General features: G+C 41.4%; 1 protein-coding gene across 4 annotated transcripts in view; it reads left to right on the top strand.

Moving 5' to 3' along the window:
* Positions 1–18693, top strand: part of SLC26A3 (solute carrier family 26 member 3) — a 49223-nt gene that overhangs the window by 8088 nt on the left and 22442 nt on the right. For 2 of the 4 annotated variants that reach the window (XM_066272189.1, XM_066272186.1), the window contains 10 exons: positions 1436–1582; positions 2092–2231; positions 3590–3700; positions 3889–4064; positions 5333–5497; positions 6905–7057; positions 7459–7541; positions 11134–11281; positions 11375–11488; positions 11598–11675. In XM_066272189.1, the coding sequence (XP_066128286.1) occupies positions 1452–1582; positions 2092–2231; positions 3590–3700; positions 3889–4064; positions 5333–5497; positions 6905–7057; positions 7459–7541; positions 11134–11281; positions 11375–11488; positions 11598–11675 (1299 nt within the window). In that variant the 5' untranslated portion in view covers positions 1436–1451. Of the gene's footprint in view, positions 1–1276; positions 1583–2091; positions 2232–3589; positions 3701–3888; positions 4065–5332; positions 5498–6904; positions 7058–7458; positions 7542–11133; positions 11282–11374; positions 11489–11597; positions 11676–18693 lie in introns of all 4 variants that reach the window. The other 2 variants (XM_066272187.1, XM_066272188.1) reach the window with 1 other exon arrangement.

The raw sequence follows: 18693 nt of genomic DNA on the forward strand, positions 1-18693 counted from the left end.
GAAGGAGTATGTTATTATTTTCTCATTTGTAAGAAGAAGACAATAATAATAACTGCAAGTGCCTTAAAGAATTGTGAGGACTAAATAAGTAATGTGCATTAAAAGTTTTTGCAAAATCAATCTTTTAAATGAAATATAATAGATTGAGATAAGAACAAAAAATTTAAACATCTTGTGCAGAAAATGCAAATAGAATAATAACTATCATTTAATGAATGTCTATTGTGTGCTAGGCACAGGTTAGACTGAGGCTTTGAAAACATTCTCATTTAATCCTCAGAATCATCCTGAAATTCAAGTTTATTATCCCAATTACATAGTCGAGACACAGAGAGGTTAAGTAAGTTGCCCAAGATCTTTCCTGAAAAAGATCTCATCACTAGTGAAGTAGGTAACCAAGTACAGTAATACTTTGCGCCAGTGTCATCAACTATAAAGTTTTCCTCTATTTAACTCTCAGAAAGAATAGAAAAATAATTTAAATGGGCAATATTCTTTCATTTTACACTTTTTCTATGGTATTACAAAAATTCTTATGGGTGCAATGGAGCTGCCTTGATGCATTATGGACAGTGAGTAGACTTTCGATCTACTCTGTCCCAGTACTCCAATGCCTTGTCTTTAGAAATGATTCTAGGAAAAAAATTAAAAGTTCTTCTCTAGAGGAGATCTTACTTTACAAGTAAAAAATACACTCATTGCCCTGGCCGGTTGGCTGAGCGGTAGAGCGTCGGCCTAGCATGTGGAGGACCCGGGTTCGATTCCTGGCCAGGGCACACAGGAGAAGCGCCCATTTGCTTCTCCACCCCTCCGCCGCGCCTTCCTCTCTGTCTCTCTCTTCCCCTCCCACAGCCAAGGCTCCATTGGAGCAAAGATGGCCCGGGCGCTGGGGATAGCTCCATGGCCTCTGCCTCAGGCCCTAGAGTGGCTCTGGTCGCAACATGGCGATGCCCAGGATGGGCAGAGCATCGCCCCCTGGTGGGCAGAGCGTCGCCCCTGGTGGGCGTGCCGGGTGGATCCCGGTCGGGCGCATGTGGGAATCTGTCTGACTGTCTCTCCCTTTTAACAGCTTCAGAAAAATGCAAAAAAAAAAAAAAATACACTCACTGATTAGTAAACTGAGTCAATTTCTACTGCTTTTGATGGCCTTTTAAAATAAATAAATAAATAAAAGCTCTTGTTTACTTCCCAAAGGAGCAGTGTCCAGCTCATTGGAATATTACTCTCACAAAACACAATCCAGGTCCCTTAATCCTGTCTCTTTTGATCTCAAAAGGTAGTAACATTCAGTCCAGAGCTCACTCATCTGTAAATTGCATCACATTATCTCCGAGTTATTTAAGAAGCAAGCTCTCTTTGGTTTCTGGCATTTTAACCTGCTAAAGGCAAGAAGAGGGTTGGCCCCATCATTCCAAAGGTCTTTCACTTACCGCAGTGTCAGAGGAAGCAAAATGATCGAGCCCATTGGGAATCAGTACATTGTGGCCCGGCCAGTATATTCTGCAAATGCTTTTGAGGAAGAACATAAGAAGAAACAGAGATATCATAAGACCTTTCTGGATCACCTCAAAGGGTGCTGTAGGTAAGAGATTTTTTTTTTTTAAGATAATGGCATTAAAAATAAATGAAACACTTTCTCCTAACTTTTCAAACTTTCAAGCTCTCCTTTCTGGCTCCAGCCCCTAGCTTTCAAAGTCTTCTTATCTTTGGTTTCCAAACTTCCCTGCCAGAGCTGGGAAGGTCAGCTCTGCAAATGAACACCAGCTCAGCTATCAGCACCATCTTCCCATATCAGAGGACTAATAGAGGAGGACAGAGCTTTCTCAATGGGAATGTTGAACAATTCAAGCTGAGGGTGACAAATAAGCTTTATTATGACTGAAGAAAAGCAGCATTTTTCTTTTTAAGAATCCTTTGGTAGTGGCCAAGGGGCTGTTGGTATGGATAAGGAGGAGACAGTTCGTGGGAAAGTTAGTGAAAAGTATTACTTTGTTCTTTAATATATTATCACCTTTATCAGTTTTCCACCTACAATGAGGTACTAAACTTAAAATTTGATATTAACTGACCTGTGGCTTTCAATGTTTTCAGCTGTTCCACACAAAAGGCCAAGAGAATTGCCCTGTCTCTGTTCCCCATAGCGTCTTGGTTACCAGCATACCGGATAAAGGAATGGCTGCTCAGTGACATTGTTTCTGGAATCAGCACAGGGCTGGTGTGTGTACTGCAAGGTAAATTTTTTTTGAAATATAATTTATTTATATACATATTTTTGAGATTTAATTCATCTGTCATAAAATTCATTTTTTAATGTGTACAATTCAGTGTTTTCTGGTATATTCACAAGGTTGTGCAACCATCATATTGAATTCCAGAATGGTTTGACTACCACCACCACCACCCCCCAAATCTCTAGCCTATTAGCAGTCTCCTCCCATTCTCCCTCCATCAATGCCCCTTGCAACAACTTTTTGTCTCTATAAATTTGCTTATTCTGGGCATTTTATAAAAATAGATTCACAGAATAGGTCTTTTGTGCCTGGTTTCCTTCCCTTAGCATCACATTCTCAAGGTTCATCTATGCTTCAGCATGTATGGATCCTAATTTCCTTTTAATGGATGAATAATATTCTATTGTATGGATAGACCACATTTTGTTTATTAATTTTTTAATTTACTTATTGACTTTAGAGGAAAAAGGAAGGGAGAGACAGACAAACAGAAATACTGATCTGTTCCTGTATGTGCCCTGACTGGGGATCAAACCCACAACTTTCATGGATCAGGACAATGTTCCAACCAACCAAGTTATCCAGCCAGTACCTTTTGGGTTGTTTTTGTTTCTACTTTGTTGCTATAAGGAATGAACAGGGTGTACAAGTTTTTGTGGGAACGTATGTTTCAATTCTCCTAGGAGTATAATCGCTGTGTCATATGGCAACCCACTAGCAACATATAGGCTTAAAATTTCTTCACATCCTTGTGAACACCAGTTATGTCTGCCATTTTTAACTGTCCTAATAAATATAAAATGGTATCTCATTATGGTTTTGATTTGGATTCCTTGAATGACTAATGATGTTGAATATCTTTTCATGTGTTTACTGGTGATTTATAAATCTTTCATGAGATGTCTATTTAAATACAGTATTTTGCTTTTGATAATTAGGTTGTCTTTTTATTGTTGAGTTGCAGGTTTATTCATATATTTTGGATACTAGACCATTAGTCAAGATATTATTTACAAATACTTTCTCCCATTCTATGAGTTGTCATTTTGCTTTCCTTATAGTATCCTTTGAAGCACACATTTAATCTTTTTGAAGAAACCCATTTTATGTTTTTAATTTGATTGTTTATGCTATAGGTAGCTTTTCTAAGAAACCATTGTCTAATCTAAGATAATGAAGATTTGCACCTATGTTTTCTTCAAAGAGTTTTATAGTTTTAGCTCTTACATTTACATCTTTGATACATTGAGTTAAAGTAACATATTTAGGATCCAATCTTAAATACTTAAAGAATCTAATGAGAACTTCTATGATTCCCCTTGCATGAAATAAAGACCCTGACATTTGTGTGTTTACAGGTTTAGCATATGCTCTGCTGGCCAACATCTCTCCAAGCTATGGGTTATTTGCAGCCTTTTTCCCAATCATAATCTACTTTTTCTTGGGCACCTCTAGACACATATCTGTGGGTAAGTGAATTTCTGGGCTCATTAATGCTCACACTGCCTTTCCCTTATAAATTCCATTAGCCATACATTTTATCAGTTTCAAATTATGCATAATGCAGAAGAGTCATAGTTTCCCGTGAAAATTAGGACTGAAAGACAATTGTTTTAAGGAGACATTTATTGACCACAATTCACCCTCTATTAATTAGGTCCGTTTCCAGTTCTGAGTGTCATGGTGGGAACAACAGTTATGAGATTAGCCCCAATGGCCAATCCAGTTGCTATGAATTTCTCTGATAGCACAATGAGTGATGATGATCCGTTACTAAATGAACATAAGGTGATGGTGGCTGCCACAGTCACAGTTCTTTCTGGAATCATACAGGTGAGCACTTCCTCATGTAATCTACCCTCCCCAATCTGTGTGTCCTGACTGGCACACATTTTTTTGATTTCCCTACTTCTTGCCACCCCCTCCCCATTCTTTCATTTGATCTATAGCCCTCCTTCCATAGCCCATAAGAAATAATATAAGAAGGGTCACTCACCACAACCAGAAGTGGAAGAGCAGATCCATATTGCAAAGATGAGTGAACGTGGATCTACAGAGAGGGAAAAGTGGAAACAGTATGACACATGTGGTGAAGAGTAAAATGCTGAATTCAATACATACCTGAGAATTAATAGTCACTAAACATAACTCTATATGCCTATATGGAAGTACCAGTGAAACTGGAAGCTTTGGAATATTTTTCTTTCTAATTCCTCAAGGACTATAATCTAGTTGGAAGGGATTGGGGTTTTGAACTTTGAACTGTCCATATCAAAGATATGGGACAAAGTTGAAGAGGTTTATGGATGTGACTAAAACCTCTCTCCCAAGCCACACCATTGCTGATAGTAAAAATGTCACAGACTCCTCAAGATGTTTCCCAAGTTAATGAATAGTGGTATTATTGGTAAGACCTTTCCTTAAACAAAGAGTCATCTTATACAAAAGCATGAGTGGTGTGTCTTATTGACAAATAGTGTGGTCAGTTCTTTCTAAGACATTTCTGAATATAATGCCTTTGCATGTCCACTGTTCTGGCTGCATTCCGGGGACATGAATGGAAAGGAAGGCCAGGTATCCAAAGGAAGGAAAATCCATCCATTCACTTGGTTTCAAAATATGATGTTTGAAAGCATTTAATCATTTTTGCCCCCAGTTAAAACTGAGCATGTCCAATATGCAGTTATTTATTTCTTACCAAAGTCAAGCAGCCTGTTTGAGGGAATAAGAATGCAGCTAGAAAGTGTAACTTAAAATTACCTAGGAAAATTGTTGAGGACTGAGGCTAGATAAGATTCTGCTATGAAGAGTTTATAGGTAAGTCTTCTGAAGATATTGCACGTTTAAAACGGGAGGCAGATAAGCCTGTACTTTTGGAGTGTGATAGATTTGCATGCTATTTGAACAGCATGTACCATTCCACCTTGGGGGATGAGGTGGAGGAGGGAAGGTGTTCTGGGAGGCTGGGACTCATGCTACTTTAAGACACACATGGACAGACTGAACCTTTACATTGTGATCATTTCAGTTGCCGATCTTTCAGGTTAAGGAGCTGTACTCCGAATCCATACTAACAAAGGCCCTTGCCCTTCTCCTTCCAGTTGCTCATGGGGGCTCTGCAGATTGGATTCATGGTGATATATCTATCTGAGTCCCTCATCAGTGGCTTTACCACAGCCGCCGCTGTTCATGTTTTGGTTTCCCAACTCAAATTTATTCTTCAGCTGAATGTTCTTTCATACTCTGATCCATTTTCAATTTTCAAAGTAAGTATTCCTTTTGCTTAAAAAATATTTAAGTACGTGAAATTCACTATCATGTTTCTGGGAGTACTTTCCTTTCATGCCTTTACCGTGGGGCTTACCTACAACTTCCAAAAAACAAATGGGTTATGAAATTTATTCACATTAAGGAAAAGTTAGTACAAGAGAACAACACTGAAAATCAACCCCATCTGTTGTATAGCTAATGTGAACAACAGAAACAAAAGTACTGTTTCTCTTATATTTGACTCTTAAGTATTATTAAAAAGAAAAACCTACATGCGTTATTAAAAGCTTTAATATTTTGTCCCAAGTTTTTTAAATTTCCTCAAAATCTTATTTTGAAAAAAATGTGTTAACTGAGTGATAATGCTTCTTTATTTCTAAAAGGCAGGTCTCATTCTTTTAGAATGGAAGTTCTTGTGACCATTGTAGGCATCGCTGTTTATAAAGCAAAGGAAATTGGCCAGTATGTAAATAGGACAGCAGTTCTTTCCTCCCACAGAGGATGTGCCATGGAACAGACAGTGCTCTTATCTCTTTTGATTTTATTTATTTGAGTTCCCTCTTTCTTTCCTTGGTGAGTCTAGCTAAACATTTGTCTATTCTGTTTATCTTTCAAAAATCCAGCTCTGAGTTTCATTAATTTTTCCTGTTGTCCTTTTAATCTCTATTTCTTTTATTCCTCTCTGATCTTTGTTGTTTTCTTCCTTTTACTAACTTTGGGCTTATTGGTGCTTCTGTCAAGACAACCTTTAGGAGTCTGAAATAGAACTTGTGCCATATTGGAGCCAACACTCTCTCACTCCCCTCCAGAGCTGTTCCAACAGTGGATGGCTCTAGGAGCAACTCGTTTGGGTCTGCCTGAGCTGCCCGAATCCCATGGATATGAAACCCAGCTGGCTTTGAGAATTAAGGTTACTCCCGTGTAATTAGCCAGGTAACTCATTTCCAAAAGTGACACGAGGAGTAAACTAAGAAATGTGAGGGTTCTTAACTTAAAAAAGGAAAGGAATTAAGGGATAAATGCTGAGGAAAACCTATCAGGGGTCAGAGGTTATTCCCTGGATAGAGCAATAGTGATGATTGTAAAATAAAAATTGATGGCCAAAGAGACCTAAAAGCAGAAGAGGCCACTTTTTAAAATGTGAAAAGTGTCCAAGAAAATTTGACACAAGCCAAAGAGATTGCCAGCCAAGATGCAAGAAGCATCCCTAAACCCTCACGGTGCTGAGGCAGTGGTACCCTTCTCAAGAGCAGAGCAGAGACGCTGTCAGTCTATGTCAGTTCTTTTGTTTCAGTGCTTATTTTTATCTATTTGGAAATAATTGAATGTCATATTTCAATTATATATTGGTATAGCACATGACTTGTTTTTGTTTTTTTGTTTTTTTGCTTTTATAATTTTAGGTACTAAATTCTATATTCACACAAATAGAGAAGACTAATATTGCAGACCTTGTAACATCTTTGATTATCCTCTTCATTTTATTTGTGGTTAAAGAAATAAATCAGTGCTACAAAACCAAACTTCCAGTGCCCATCCCAATTGAACTCTTCATGGTAATTGATCATCTTAAGACTTTCTTTCATAATTCTTTAGCCTCATATTTGTATGTTGAAAGCCCTTTACCATCTGTAGATCAGGAAGTTTTAGTGGGACAGATGACATCTCTTCAGTTTCTGGGTCTAATATTTAGTACAGTTTTATCCTTATTCAGAATTCAAGAATTTTCTCTTATGACTTTGGTGTATTCTATCCATTTAAGAGAAGGCTGGTGCTGTGGTTCTCAACTCTAGTGGGACATTAGAATTGCCTCAGGACTTTTATAAAGTAGCAAAGCCTTGGCTTGAGATTCTTATCTAATAGGTCAAGGGGTGGTATTGGTGATGGTATTTTTTTGGAAAGCAAGACTCTTGGGTATATCTCACATTTCTAACTTGGGTAATTTGCAACTTTGCAGACTGTGATCGCAACAGGTATATCCTATGGCTTTGACTTTGAAAACAGGTTCAAGGTGGCTGTGGTTGGGAACATGACACGAGGGTAAGTGTGTCTTTCATGATGGTATCTCCAAGCACTAATGAGGTAGCAAGCAGTACTTACTGAAGACAACCAACGGAAGTTCATTATCCATGTCAGAATCCTCCCTACATCTGGCATTTATAAGGAAGGCTCCATACTCTCCTTCTAGGAAGGAGCCACAAAGGTCATAAGAGTCTGCAGTATTTAATTGCAGGAAGTCCCTCCTTAGGGAAGAACTCCCAAACCAGATGAACAAGGACTCAAACACAAGTAAAAGTGAGGTAGTAAAAGTAGAAAAGTAGGCACTTGAACCTGCTTCTCCTCATAAAAAACAAAGAAGCCAGGAAGGAAGGAAGGAAGGAAGGAAGGAAGGAAGGAAGGAAGGAAGGAAGGAAGGAAGGAAGGAAGGAAGGAAGGAAGGAAGGAAGGAAGGAAGGAAGGAAGGAAGGAAGGAAGGAAGGAAGGAAGGGAGGGAGGGAGGAAGGGAGGAAGGAAAAGAGAGAGAGAGAGAGAGAGAGAGAACCAAGTGAAACCAGATTTCCTTGTCCATAAATTATTATAAACAATATGTAGTGTTTTGTTTGAGGTTACTGGAGCCAAGATCTGACAGTTCAAAAGAGACCTGAAGGAACAGCTGGCATACTGCCCAAGCCATCCAGTTAGCACACTCTGTCCTTCCTTGTGATCAAACTCAAAACAAGATCTAAGCAACTCCTGCTACAGAAGGGTGGGAAGTCCAATTCCTATGAGGAAGTTGACAGTGTATCCCGTTGCACTTATTGAATTGAGAAGGGAGATCCATACCTGTGCTCTCTCTCCTCTCTCTGCCCCCTGACTGTGGCATCAATTTCTTCTAACTTGCTTCCAACAAAAGGTTGTGTTCCCGTTTAAAAAACAAACAAACAAACAAAGACTTACCTCCCTTCCCAAGCTTAAGAATGCCACGAATCAGATTCTATACATATATGCATTGTTGACTTAAAAATAGTCAAGTTCTTTTAAAATCAAGTTTACATTTTTTCAAGCAAAAACATGTTTTTATCAGCAGATATTCATGTGTTACACTTAGTGAATCTGAAACATCACTTTTAATTTAAAATACTTTAAAGTAAGAATTAGGTTGAAGCTGAAAGACTATTTCCAGGGTTTCTTTCCACACTGCAGTTTTCAAGTAATTACACTTTTAAATTAAAGGAGATCTTGTCAGAAGGGTTTTGGAAATAAAAGATAAAATTAGCAGCTCTGTTACAATCTTAGAGACTTTACTTCAGGAATATATTTTAAATGTCAATGGACCTCACTCCACAGTGTATGGGGGTGGGGAGGAGGGGATTCACATTTATTAATCATTATATTCTACAGAGAGGCAGTGTAGCTTGGTAGGCAAGCTCACACGTTCTAGTGGCAGAGGGCCTAGGACTTACTTCTGACTCACTTCATCGCCTTGGGCTCAGGGAGTTTGGTAAATAACAGAACCAAGAAATGAACTCACTTTTTAAGAACACTCTGTCTAGGGTGTTTAGAGGCTAGAACAAATGAGTAATAGCTGATTTCTGGTTATTTTTATACAAAATACAAATTTTAATTTTAATTATATTACTAATTTTAGATTTACTTAGTAAATAGACAGTATTCCAAGCTGACATTCTGATTCATGGTAGTTGTAGAATATGAAATAATAGTACTTCTTCAAAGTAAAGCTGAAGATTTTTTAGCATAGATAGTCACAAAACGTGAACAGCAATTAAAAACGAGTTGAATGGAGCCTTGCCGGTGGTGGTGGAGTGGATAGTGTCAACCTGGGATGCATCAGGTCCCTAGTTCGAAACCCCAGGGTCACTGGCTTGAGCATGGGATCATATAATTGCTGGCTTGAGCCTAAAGGTCATTGTCTTGACCAAGGGGTCACTGACCTGGCTGGAGCCCCTCCCCTCCCACCCCTCCTGGGCACAGTGTATGAGAAGCAATCAATGAACAACTAAGGTGTCGCTACTATGAGTTGATTCTTCTCATCTTTCCCCCTTTCTGTCTATCTCTCTCTCTCTTTCTTTCTCTTGCAAAAAAAAGAGAGAGAGTTGAATGGAGCCAATTAACCCACCTCCAAAAAGCTTTAGATGTATACACGAGCTGTGCATTCGAATAAGTTGCTGTTGAGTTTGAGATGTATGTACCACTTATAATTAACAAATATCATTTAACAGTTCTAAGTTCATGAGGCATAAGTACAAAAGTGTCCTTTGTGAGTTGAACTTGACCCTGACGCAACATCATTTTAAATGGAAGCCTCTCCCCACCAGGCCACTGCCAGCTCCCACAGTCCTGTGGAGCCCCACAGAGTCCAAGGCCCTTCCGTTTGCTAAGGGTTTTCCACAAAAGGTTGTTATTCAAGGGAAGAAGACTTTCTTTCTTGCATTGCTTCCTGATTGTGTTTCCTCAAAAGCCTTTATCCATGGGTAACTAGTAGAAGTATCATAGGCAATGCTTTGCCACCTGGTGTAACAGTGCAAGTGGTACCTAAGATATTTTGCATGAGGTTTATGGGGATATAAGTGTACATTATAATATGTTTACACTAACAAAATTATATCTGGTGTACCACTGTCATTGGACTGTATTTACAATCTTATATCAAATTCAAGCAGTGTTGTTTTTCAACAAGATAACAGATTCCAGCATTTTCTTTTGTGCTAAATTCTTGCTAGTCATGCTCCAAAGTGAGGCCAGTTTCATCCTAGATGGCATTTATTCATTGATTTTTCCCAACAATTATTGACCACCTGATATATACCATGAGGAGGGTCAGTTCTGCTCACAGAATAATGAAGCAGCCACAGTCTCCACTCAGTGTCTGGGTGGAAAGTTGGCTGGGGGTGGGTGCAGGTTGGCAAGTATTAAGAGTGAGGGAAACACAGAGAATCTCTCTTTCCTTTACCTTGGTGGTGAGGGAGGAGTTTCTAGAATAAAAGATGAGGGCCCTGGCCGGTTGGCTCAGTGATAGAGCGTCAGCCTGGCGTGCAGGAGTCCCAGGTTTGATTCCTGGCCAGGGCACACAGGAGAAGCAACCATCTGCTTCTCCACCCCTCCCCCGATCCTTCCTCTCTGTCTCTCTCTTTCCCTCCCACAGCCAAGGGTCCATTGGAGCAAAGTTGGCCCCAGGCACTGAGGATGGCTCTGTGGCCTCTGCCTCAGGTGCTAGAATGGCTCTGGTTGCAACAGAGCGACACCCCAGATGGGCAGAGCATCGCCCCCTGGTGGGCGTGCTGGGTGGATCCCGGTCGGGTGCATGCGGGAGTCTGTCTGACTGCCTCCCTGTTTCCAACTTCAGAAAATACAAAAAAAAAAAAAATAAGGATGAGGGGAATGGTTCAGGCAGAGGGAACAGCAAATTAGAAGCTTCCAAGGTAAGAGAATGGGTGATGCCTCTGAGAAGCAAACAAATAAAGCTGGGTGTGGTTGGAGTGTAAATTCTGGGGAAGATAGTAATTAAATAGCAATGGGGAGAGGGGATAGACTGGGTCCTTGCTAAGGAATTTGGGCTTTTTCTGGGAGCAAATGCTATGGAAGGTTTATAGGTAGGCTGGTAACATTCAGGCTTGCTTTACTTTAACTTCAGATTTCAGCCACCTATCACACCTGACATAAAGATTATTGAGGAAACCATTGGGGACAGCTTCAGCATCGCCATCGTTGGCTTCGCAGTGGCCTTCTCTGTGGCCAGTGTCTATTCCCTCAAACACGATTACCCAATTGATGGCAATCAGGTAAATCTGCAGCCCATGCTGGTCTAACTCGGCCACTTTAGATAATATTCTGTGTGCACAATATCAGTGATGCAGCTTCTGTTCCCTCTTCAGGAATTAATAGCCTTGGGACTGAGTAACATAGTCACTGGGTCATTCAGAGGTTTTGCCTCGAGCACTGCGCTCTCCAGATCAGCAATTCAGGAGAGTACTGGAGGCAAAACACAGGTATGCAGGTATCTTGGGATCCTTGTGGGGCAGGGGGTCCAGCACCAGTCCCTAGGGAATGTGAGCTGAGGAAAGTAGGCTTGTGACGGGAATGTTCTTATTCACACAGGTTGCTGGCATTCTCTCTGCCTCCATTGTGCTGATTGTCATTGTAGCCCTCGGAAGTCTTCTGGAGCCGCTACAAAAGGTAACACCCCCCCTTGGGTGCTGTTTCTCTCCTTTGGGTGATGAATCAAAGGCCCTGGTTCCCAAACTCTGGAAACATAAACTCAATGGGAAAATGAGGTAACTGCAAACTCTCAAGTACTCTTCTCAGCCAATACACTATGGGCCAAAAAAACTTATTTTTTTCTTGGGGGCATTTTATGAATGTTAGGAATGTACATGCCCAAAAGACCTTATCTACTTTACTCTTCTCCTATCCGTAGCCCAGAGTCTGATTAATGTTTAGACATAAAGATACCTGGTACTGTTGTAATGTAACCTGTGAGTTTCATAAAGACTCCAAGTCCAGATGAATTTTTGAGGAGTTTATTAGCCAGTTAGCTACATGGGGCTATTAGCCAGCTAGCTACATGGGGTACAATCCCAAATCATGTTGGGCCTAATACAGTTCTGAGCCTGCTTTTATACAAAATCAAGTACTGGTTGCAGTGGCTAAGGAGGGGCTTGTGATCCCTTTGTCTAGAGGTATATGTTACTCTCATGACTTTAGGGTGAGTCTGAGATAGGAATTCTTGATTAAGGTACATAAACATTGTTTTCTAAGGTTTTCAGATAAGTTCTATCTTCTTTGCTCTGCGGCAAGTGGCCCCAGGCACCCTTTCTGAGAATTCTAGGAATTATCTAACCATGACTAGATGACCCAGTTGCCCTTGTAAGCTAGAAAGCTCCTGCACTTTTCTCTTGCCTTTCTCCACAAAAAGGAGGGGTAAGAGGCCTAACTTTTCCTCTTTAAAATGGTGTTGCTAATGCTAAGTTTTACAGTTCTTTGGCACCTTTCACATTCCTCACTGGTTTTATATCATGGGTCAAATCCTTGACTCATTTGCCTCTACGAGGTGGAGGTGGGGTGTAAGTGCCTTGGAGGATCATTAATTTGTAGTTTGTAGCTGCACGGTGATCTCTATCATGCTCTTTATGCTGTTCACTAGCAGGGGCAACAGACACAGAACTATCAGGCAAGTTCCTATAAGCAGTAAGACTGCTTCTATTAGGGTTTTGAACCCACCAAAGGCTGAGAAACACCCCCCAAAAAAGGTTATCGGGGTTCTATCCGCACAGGCACATGTGCCAGTTTTGTCATCTTCTTGACAAGGTCCTCAACTGCCTGGCCCTGGTCATCTATTTGCAGGCAACAATCTAGTGAGATTGAATTTTCTATACACTCCTCCTTCTGCTGCTAACAGATAGTCTAGTGCAGCGGTTCTCAACCTGTGGGTCGCGACCCTGGCGGGGGTCGAACGACCAAAACACAGGGGTCACCTAAAGCCACCGGAAAATACATATTTCCAATGGCTTTAGCCACTGAGAAGCCACGCTACCGTCTGCAGCAGCGCTATTCAGCTTGAACGCAGGCCATTATGGACGTGCGTTCCAAACTGAATGCCTGCGGTCATGCGCAGACGTGACGTGATTGCATCATCCGTCAGGGGCCTAAGGGGTGGGGGAAGCAGGGGGAATGCTCCACAGCATGGCCGCTCGTCCATAGCAGCGCATTACGTGTGTCCAGTGCTTGCTGATGTCATCAGTGGGCAGGTGCAGCAAGTACCGGAGTACAGAAGCCTAGGAGGCGGAGAGGCAAGAGGTGGAGAGCCAAGAGAGCCTGCGAGACAGCCTGCTGGTGTAAAAAAGGTTAATAATGTAAAAACAGTACACACACCATACACACAATACTGTGTAAGTGTAAGGTGCTTTGTGTGTAATCATTACACAGTACACAAAGCAGCTTACACTTACACAAAGCACCATACATTTACACAGTGTGAACTACATCGGTCTTATACTATAAGAGACCACTATAAGATGTAGTTCACACTGTTCCCCAATGTATAATTATCTCCCATATCTCCCACTATTTTCCCATATTCTGAATGAGGAAACTGCTGAAATCAGCGGTTTCCGGCATTGAATCCGCCTCCTATTGATTTCATTGGGAGTGCGGCAGATTTTGTGGAAGAGAGCTCCCGAGAATCTCGGGTTACCACACAATCCGCGCAGCCTCCTTTTTTTTTTTTTGTATTTTTCTGAAGCTGGAAACAGGGAGAGACAGTCAGACAGACTCCTGCATGCGCTCGACTGGCATCCACCTGGCACGCCCACCAGGGGCGACGCTCTGCCCACCAGGGGGGCGATGCTCTGCCCCTCCCGGGTGTCGCTCTGCCGCAACCAGAGCCACTCTAGCGCCTGCACAGCCTCCTTTTGATTTCAATAAGAGGTGGAGAAATGACAGTTTCCGACACATTTCTTCCTCTCCTATTCAAGTCAATGGGAGGCCGCAACAGATTCCGCTCAAATATAGAGCATGTTGCTTAATTTTTTTCACGCTAGAACTTTTCCTAGAGCAGAAAAATTCCAAAAGTGGAATCCACCACCCCCAATAGACTGAAAGAGGCCTCACACTGAGGAATCTGGGGTGCAGATTCTGCAGTGTAAAAGATCTGCCTCCTATAGAAGTTTATTGGGGGTGGCGGATTCTACCTTTGGAATTTTTCTGCTCTAGGAAAAGTTCTAGCGTGAAAAAAATTAAGCAACATGCTCTATATTTGAGCGGAATCTGCTGCGGCCTCCCATTGACTTGAATAGGAGAGGAAGAAATGTGTCGGAACTGCATTTCTGCCATACAGGGGATCTCTCTTCTGCGGAATCCACGGGTCTCCCATTGAAGTAAATGAGATGTGGATTCCACCGCAGAAACCGCTGCTTTATAGTGTGAAAGAGCCCTGAAAGATACCATGCTGTGCAGAAACTGCAGTGTATCCTATGATGTAGTTCACACCGTTCTATATAGAAAACTTGCCACTAATCTGGAAAAAACAGATCCATTAGTTAAGCAGCTATTTATGGAATGGTAGCCCCAATACACTAGGTAAGGAGGTCCATTAGTAATAAATATTTCTCAATATATAATTAAATATTGTTTTTGTGATTAATCACTATGTTTAAATTATGTTTAATTTGTAGCAATGAGAATACATAATGCATATCAGGTATTTACATTCTGAATCATAACTGTAGCAAAATTACAGTTATGAAATAGCCACCAAAATTATTTTTTGGTTTGGGGTCACTGCAACATGAGGAACTGTATTGCAGGGTCACGGCATTAGAAAGGTTGAGAACCACTGGTCTAGTGCTAATCTGTTTTGATAAATGATGTTTCTCATCTGAATTTGCTGATGTGCAAGGAGGGTTAGGGCTCTCCCAGTCTCATTGGTAATAACTTCCAAAACTGCCTGCAATCAGATAATCCAGTTAAACATGTAAATGGGGGTGTGGTACCCCCAAGATCCATCATTTGCCCAAGTGGCAGGTCCATAGTATTGGATTATCTGCTCTGGGGGCCACTCAACATTTTTCCAGTCTCCTATCTGGAGTTCTCTTTTTACCCATTGTAAGGGCTGTGGAGCTGGGTAGCCAAGAAGTTCCCCTGTTTTCAGAGGCAAAAGGAAAAAGGAGGCTTTATCATACCTATTACACAGCTTCCTTCCCAATTCTTGGTGAGACAGGTATAAGCTCTGTTCCCACAGATCCAGTAAAGTCCACATGGTGCCATCCAGTATCTGGCCCTGCCTGGGTCCCACTAGGCTCCAGTTAGCTCAGGGAACCTGGCCAACGGACTTCTCTTTGTCTGGTTTCCCCACCACACACTCTGCTTGGAGGTGGCATTATAATACCGTGTCCAAGGCAAGTCAGTTCTCCAATTGATCCAGTCAGGTCTCCTCCTCCTCTGGCTAAGAAGTGCTGCCCTATGATACTATGTTTTAAATGATATGATACTATGCTGCCCTATGATACCATTGGCTGTCATCAGAGGTGCAGGGGGTTGTTACATTTGGCCTAGCCTCTGTGGGAACTAGTTCCTTGGTTTCCCACGTCCATTTGTCTCCCACGAGAGTTCTCTACATACATATAAAGAGGTGACATTTAGGGAATGGGCTATCCCCTCAGCTGTCCTTAGGAATAAGTTCTTAGTTGACTGTGGGGGTGGAGGTAGAGGTTCAGTTGCTTCCTTATAAAAAGACATATACTTGGAAGGCTTGTGCGGGGTGATCCAGTATCTGACCTCTAATAACAATTGGAACAATGGGATCTAGCCAGCCCTGTCCCATCAATGCCAAGTGTTAGCACTTCTCCAGCCTTCCAGTGGGGGGTTAGAGGATTGGTTAGGATCAGCTCTAAGGATTACACCTCTGTGTGGTGCAGTTTGACAGAGCTACCCCTCTCTTAAAATATACTTCTTTCCTTTTAGAGGTGACTTTTCCCAAGTACTCCATCAGACACATGACCAATAGTAACAGCTTATTCCACAGGAGTAGCTATGAGCACATATATACTTTTCATTTACACTATAGCTCTCTCTTACCTGGGAGACCTGCACTCCTTTTCTGTGTGATTTATAGCAGCACATGCATCAAAACATAAGGTGAATTGTTCTGGCTTTCCTTAGACCCTAGTTTGAGTCATGGTTGGCCCAACCTTCCATCCCCAAACTCCTCCTCCTTTTGCTATTTTTCCCTCAAACACTACTTCAGTAGGAGGGTCTGTGGAGCTATAACAGATATAAGGTTGGTCATTCCCTGGGTCACATAATGAATATTGAGTCTGATTATAGGTACAGGTCCCTTTCTGAGTTCCCTGGCATTCATAGAAGCTATAGAAAAGCAAGGTGGTGGAGACCTTTTGGCCTTCCTTTGTGATATGAATACACAGTTCACAGTCCTCTGTCCTAGTTCCCCACCCTCCCCAGAGTCTAATTATAAGGAGGCCTATGGGGAGGTTCCTCAGGCTTCGGTCATAAGTGGACCAGCCAGCTCCCAGTTTGTGGCTGGAGCAAGGCATGTTGTCCTTCTCAGGGTCAACTTACAAGGGTAGGTAGGGTCAGTCTCTGCTGTCCATGAGGGCATCTCCGCTGGGGCTGCAGGCTTCAACCGGCTGTGATGAATCTAGGCAGGTATGCCTTCTACCTTGGCAGCAATGGGAGTGGTCAGGATCACAGTGTGTGGACCCATCCACGTGGGAGTCAGTCCTTGGGTAGTGTACTTCTTTACCCAGACTGAGTTCCCAGGCTGGAAGAAATATACTGGATCTCCTGGCAGTGCTGGAGGTGTCTCTTAGACAGTCTTTTGGACAGCCTTCTGAGTAATCTGCAGACCCTGTAAGTATCATATTTAAGGAAGGAGTGGTTACTTAACTCAGACTTTATTTCTTATCTGAGTTTTGGTAATAAGGGAGGGGGTCTCCCAAACATTATTTCAAAAGGAGTGAATCCTTCCCTTTAGGGGGTGTACCTTGCCCTAAGGAGGGCTAAAGGGAGTAAGGTGGGCCTCTTTTCACCAATTTCAAAAACAAATTTGGTTAAAGTTTCCTTTAAGATCCGATTCATGCATTATACCTGCCCTGAACTTTGGGGCCTGTAGGCACAATGTAATTTCCAATTAATATTGAGTGCCTTTTCTACTAGCTGTGAGCTCTTGGATACAAATACAGGCCCATTATTAGACCCAATATTAATGGGCAAGCTAAATCTGGGAATAATTTAATATAGCAATTTCTTAACTGTTACTGTAGTCTCATTTCTAGTAGGAAAAGCTTTTATCTATTCTAGAAAGGTGTCAATTACTTCAGTAAAATTTATTTCTAAATGTTCATCTGGAAAAGTTCCTCTCTTCTTGTTTCTCTTTATAATTTCTTTACTTTGCTTAGTATTTATTTGGGCACAACACTAAACACTCGAACAATCTGCAATAGATTCTAAGTCTGGCTTTTCTAATTATTTCTTCTTATTCTTAGTTGTGTCTTTCCTGCTGGCAAAATCTTTTTCTAATTGGTTGCAAAAAAACCTTTTGTAACAAGGGTTCTAGTAAAGTTACTAAAATTTCCTAAAAACTCTACTGGTTTTAGGGCTATCTTATTGGTAGTATCATCAGCTGCTTGGTTTTTCTTGAGTTTCTAGGGAGTCCCCCTCTTTTGGTGCCCTGGACAGTGAATGATGGCCACTATTTCAGGGGAGCAGACTTCTTGCATTGTTGGGGTAAGGGTTTGAGCCTCACTTTTGTTAGTTCTTAAGCCTTCTCCTGATGGCCCCTCTTCAACTGTGTCTGTCCTAGGTTGTTCTTGCCTTCAGGAATCTTACCTGTCTTTGACTAACCAGCCATCTTAGGGGCCAAAAAGAGTTATGTGAGTGAGGGAGGAGTAATGTCCCTTCCAAAATGCTTAGTTTTTTTAGCAGCTGATGTTTCTTCCTTTTTTAAAAACTTATAATACATTTTCTTTCTAATTTCTAGAGCTCAATGCTATCTGAAGGCTAAGTTGACTGCCTTAGCATTTTCTGGTGCCTCTGGATCTAGAGGTGCATAGACTCTGTAAGCTTTCCATAGTCTAAGAAAGTTTCAGGGGTCTTTTCAGGATCCTGAATAATTTCTGACACCTTAGACAACTTTATGGTTCTTTTTCTTAGTATCTTCCCTGATCCTGGACAACAGAAACTGGTGGAAAGTGTCCAAAATTCCCTCTCTTGCTTGGGTGTTAGGGTCCCGCTTAGGCCAGGCAACCAGAAACATTTTCTTGAGGTGGTCTTGGTTGTCCTAAGTGGGGAAGCATATGTACAGTACAGATTCTAACAGTCCTGTTAGGGCTTGAGGCTTCCCCTAGAAAGGGGATTCTGAACTTTCTAATTCTATAGGTCATTTGGGAGAAAGGAGTTTAAACTATGTCCTATAACATCCATGCCTCTAATTCTAAAGATCTAGTTAAAACCATCAACTGAAATGACCAGTACTTCATAAAATAAATCTTATACTCTACTTCATCAAAAATCCCTTTTACATTCTAAGAAAACATACCTTATTTATGCTGTAACTTTATGCACCCTAACAGAAAATGTCCAAAAAGCTCAAGAGAAACAGATTTCTGTTCATATCCCTTAGCCCTTTTAATCTGAGCACAAAAGTTAAATGTTTCCTATTACCACAATTAGTCATCTA

This window comes from Saccopteryx bilineata, chromosome 4, assembly GCF_036850765.1.
Source record: "Saccopteryx bilineata isolate mSacBil1 chromosome 4, mSacBil1_pri_phased_curated, whole genome shotgun sequence".
Taxonomy (NCBI): Eukaryota; Metazoa; Chordata; class Mammalia; order Chiroptera; family Emballonuridae; genus Saccopteryx; species Saccopteryx bilineata.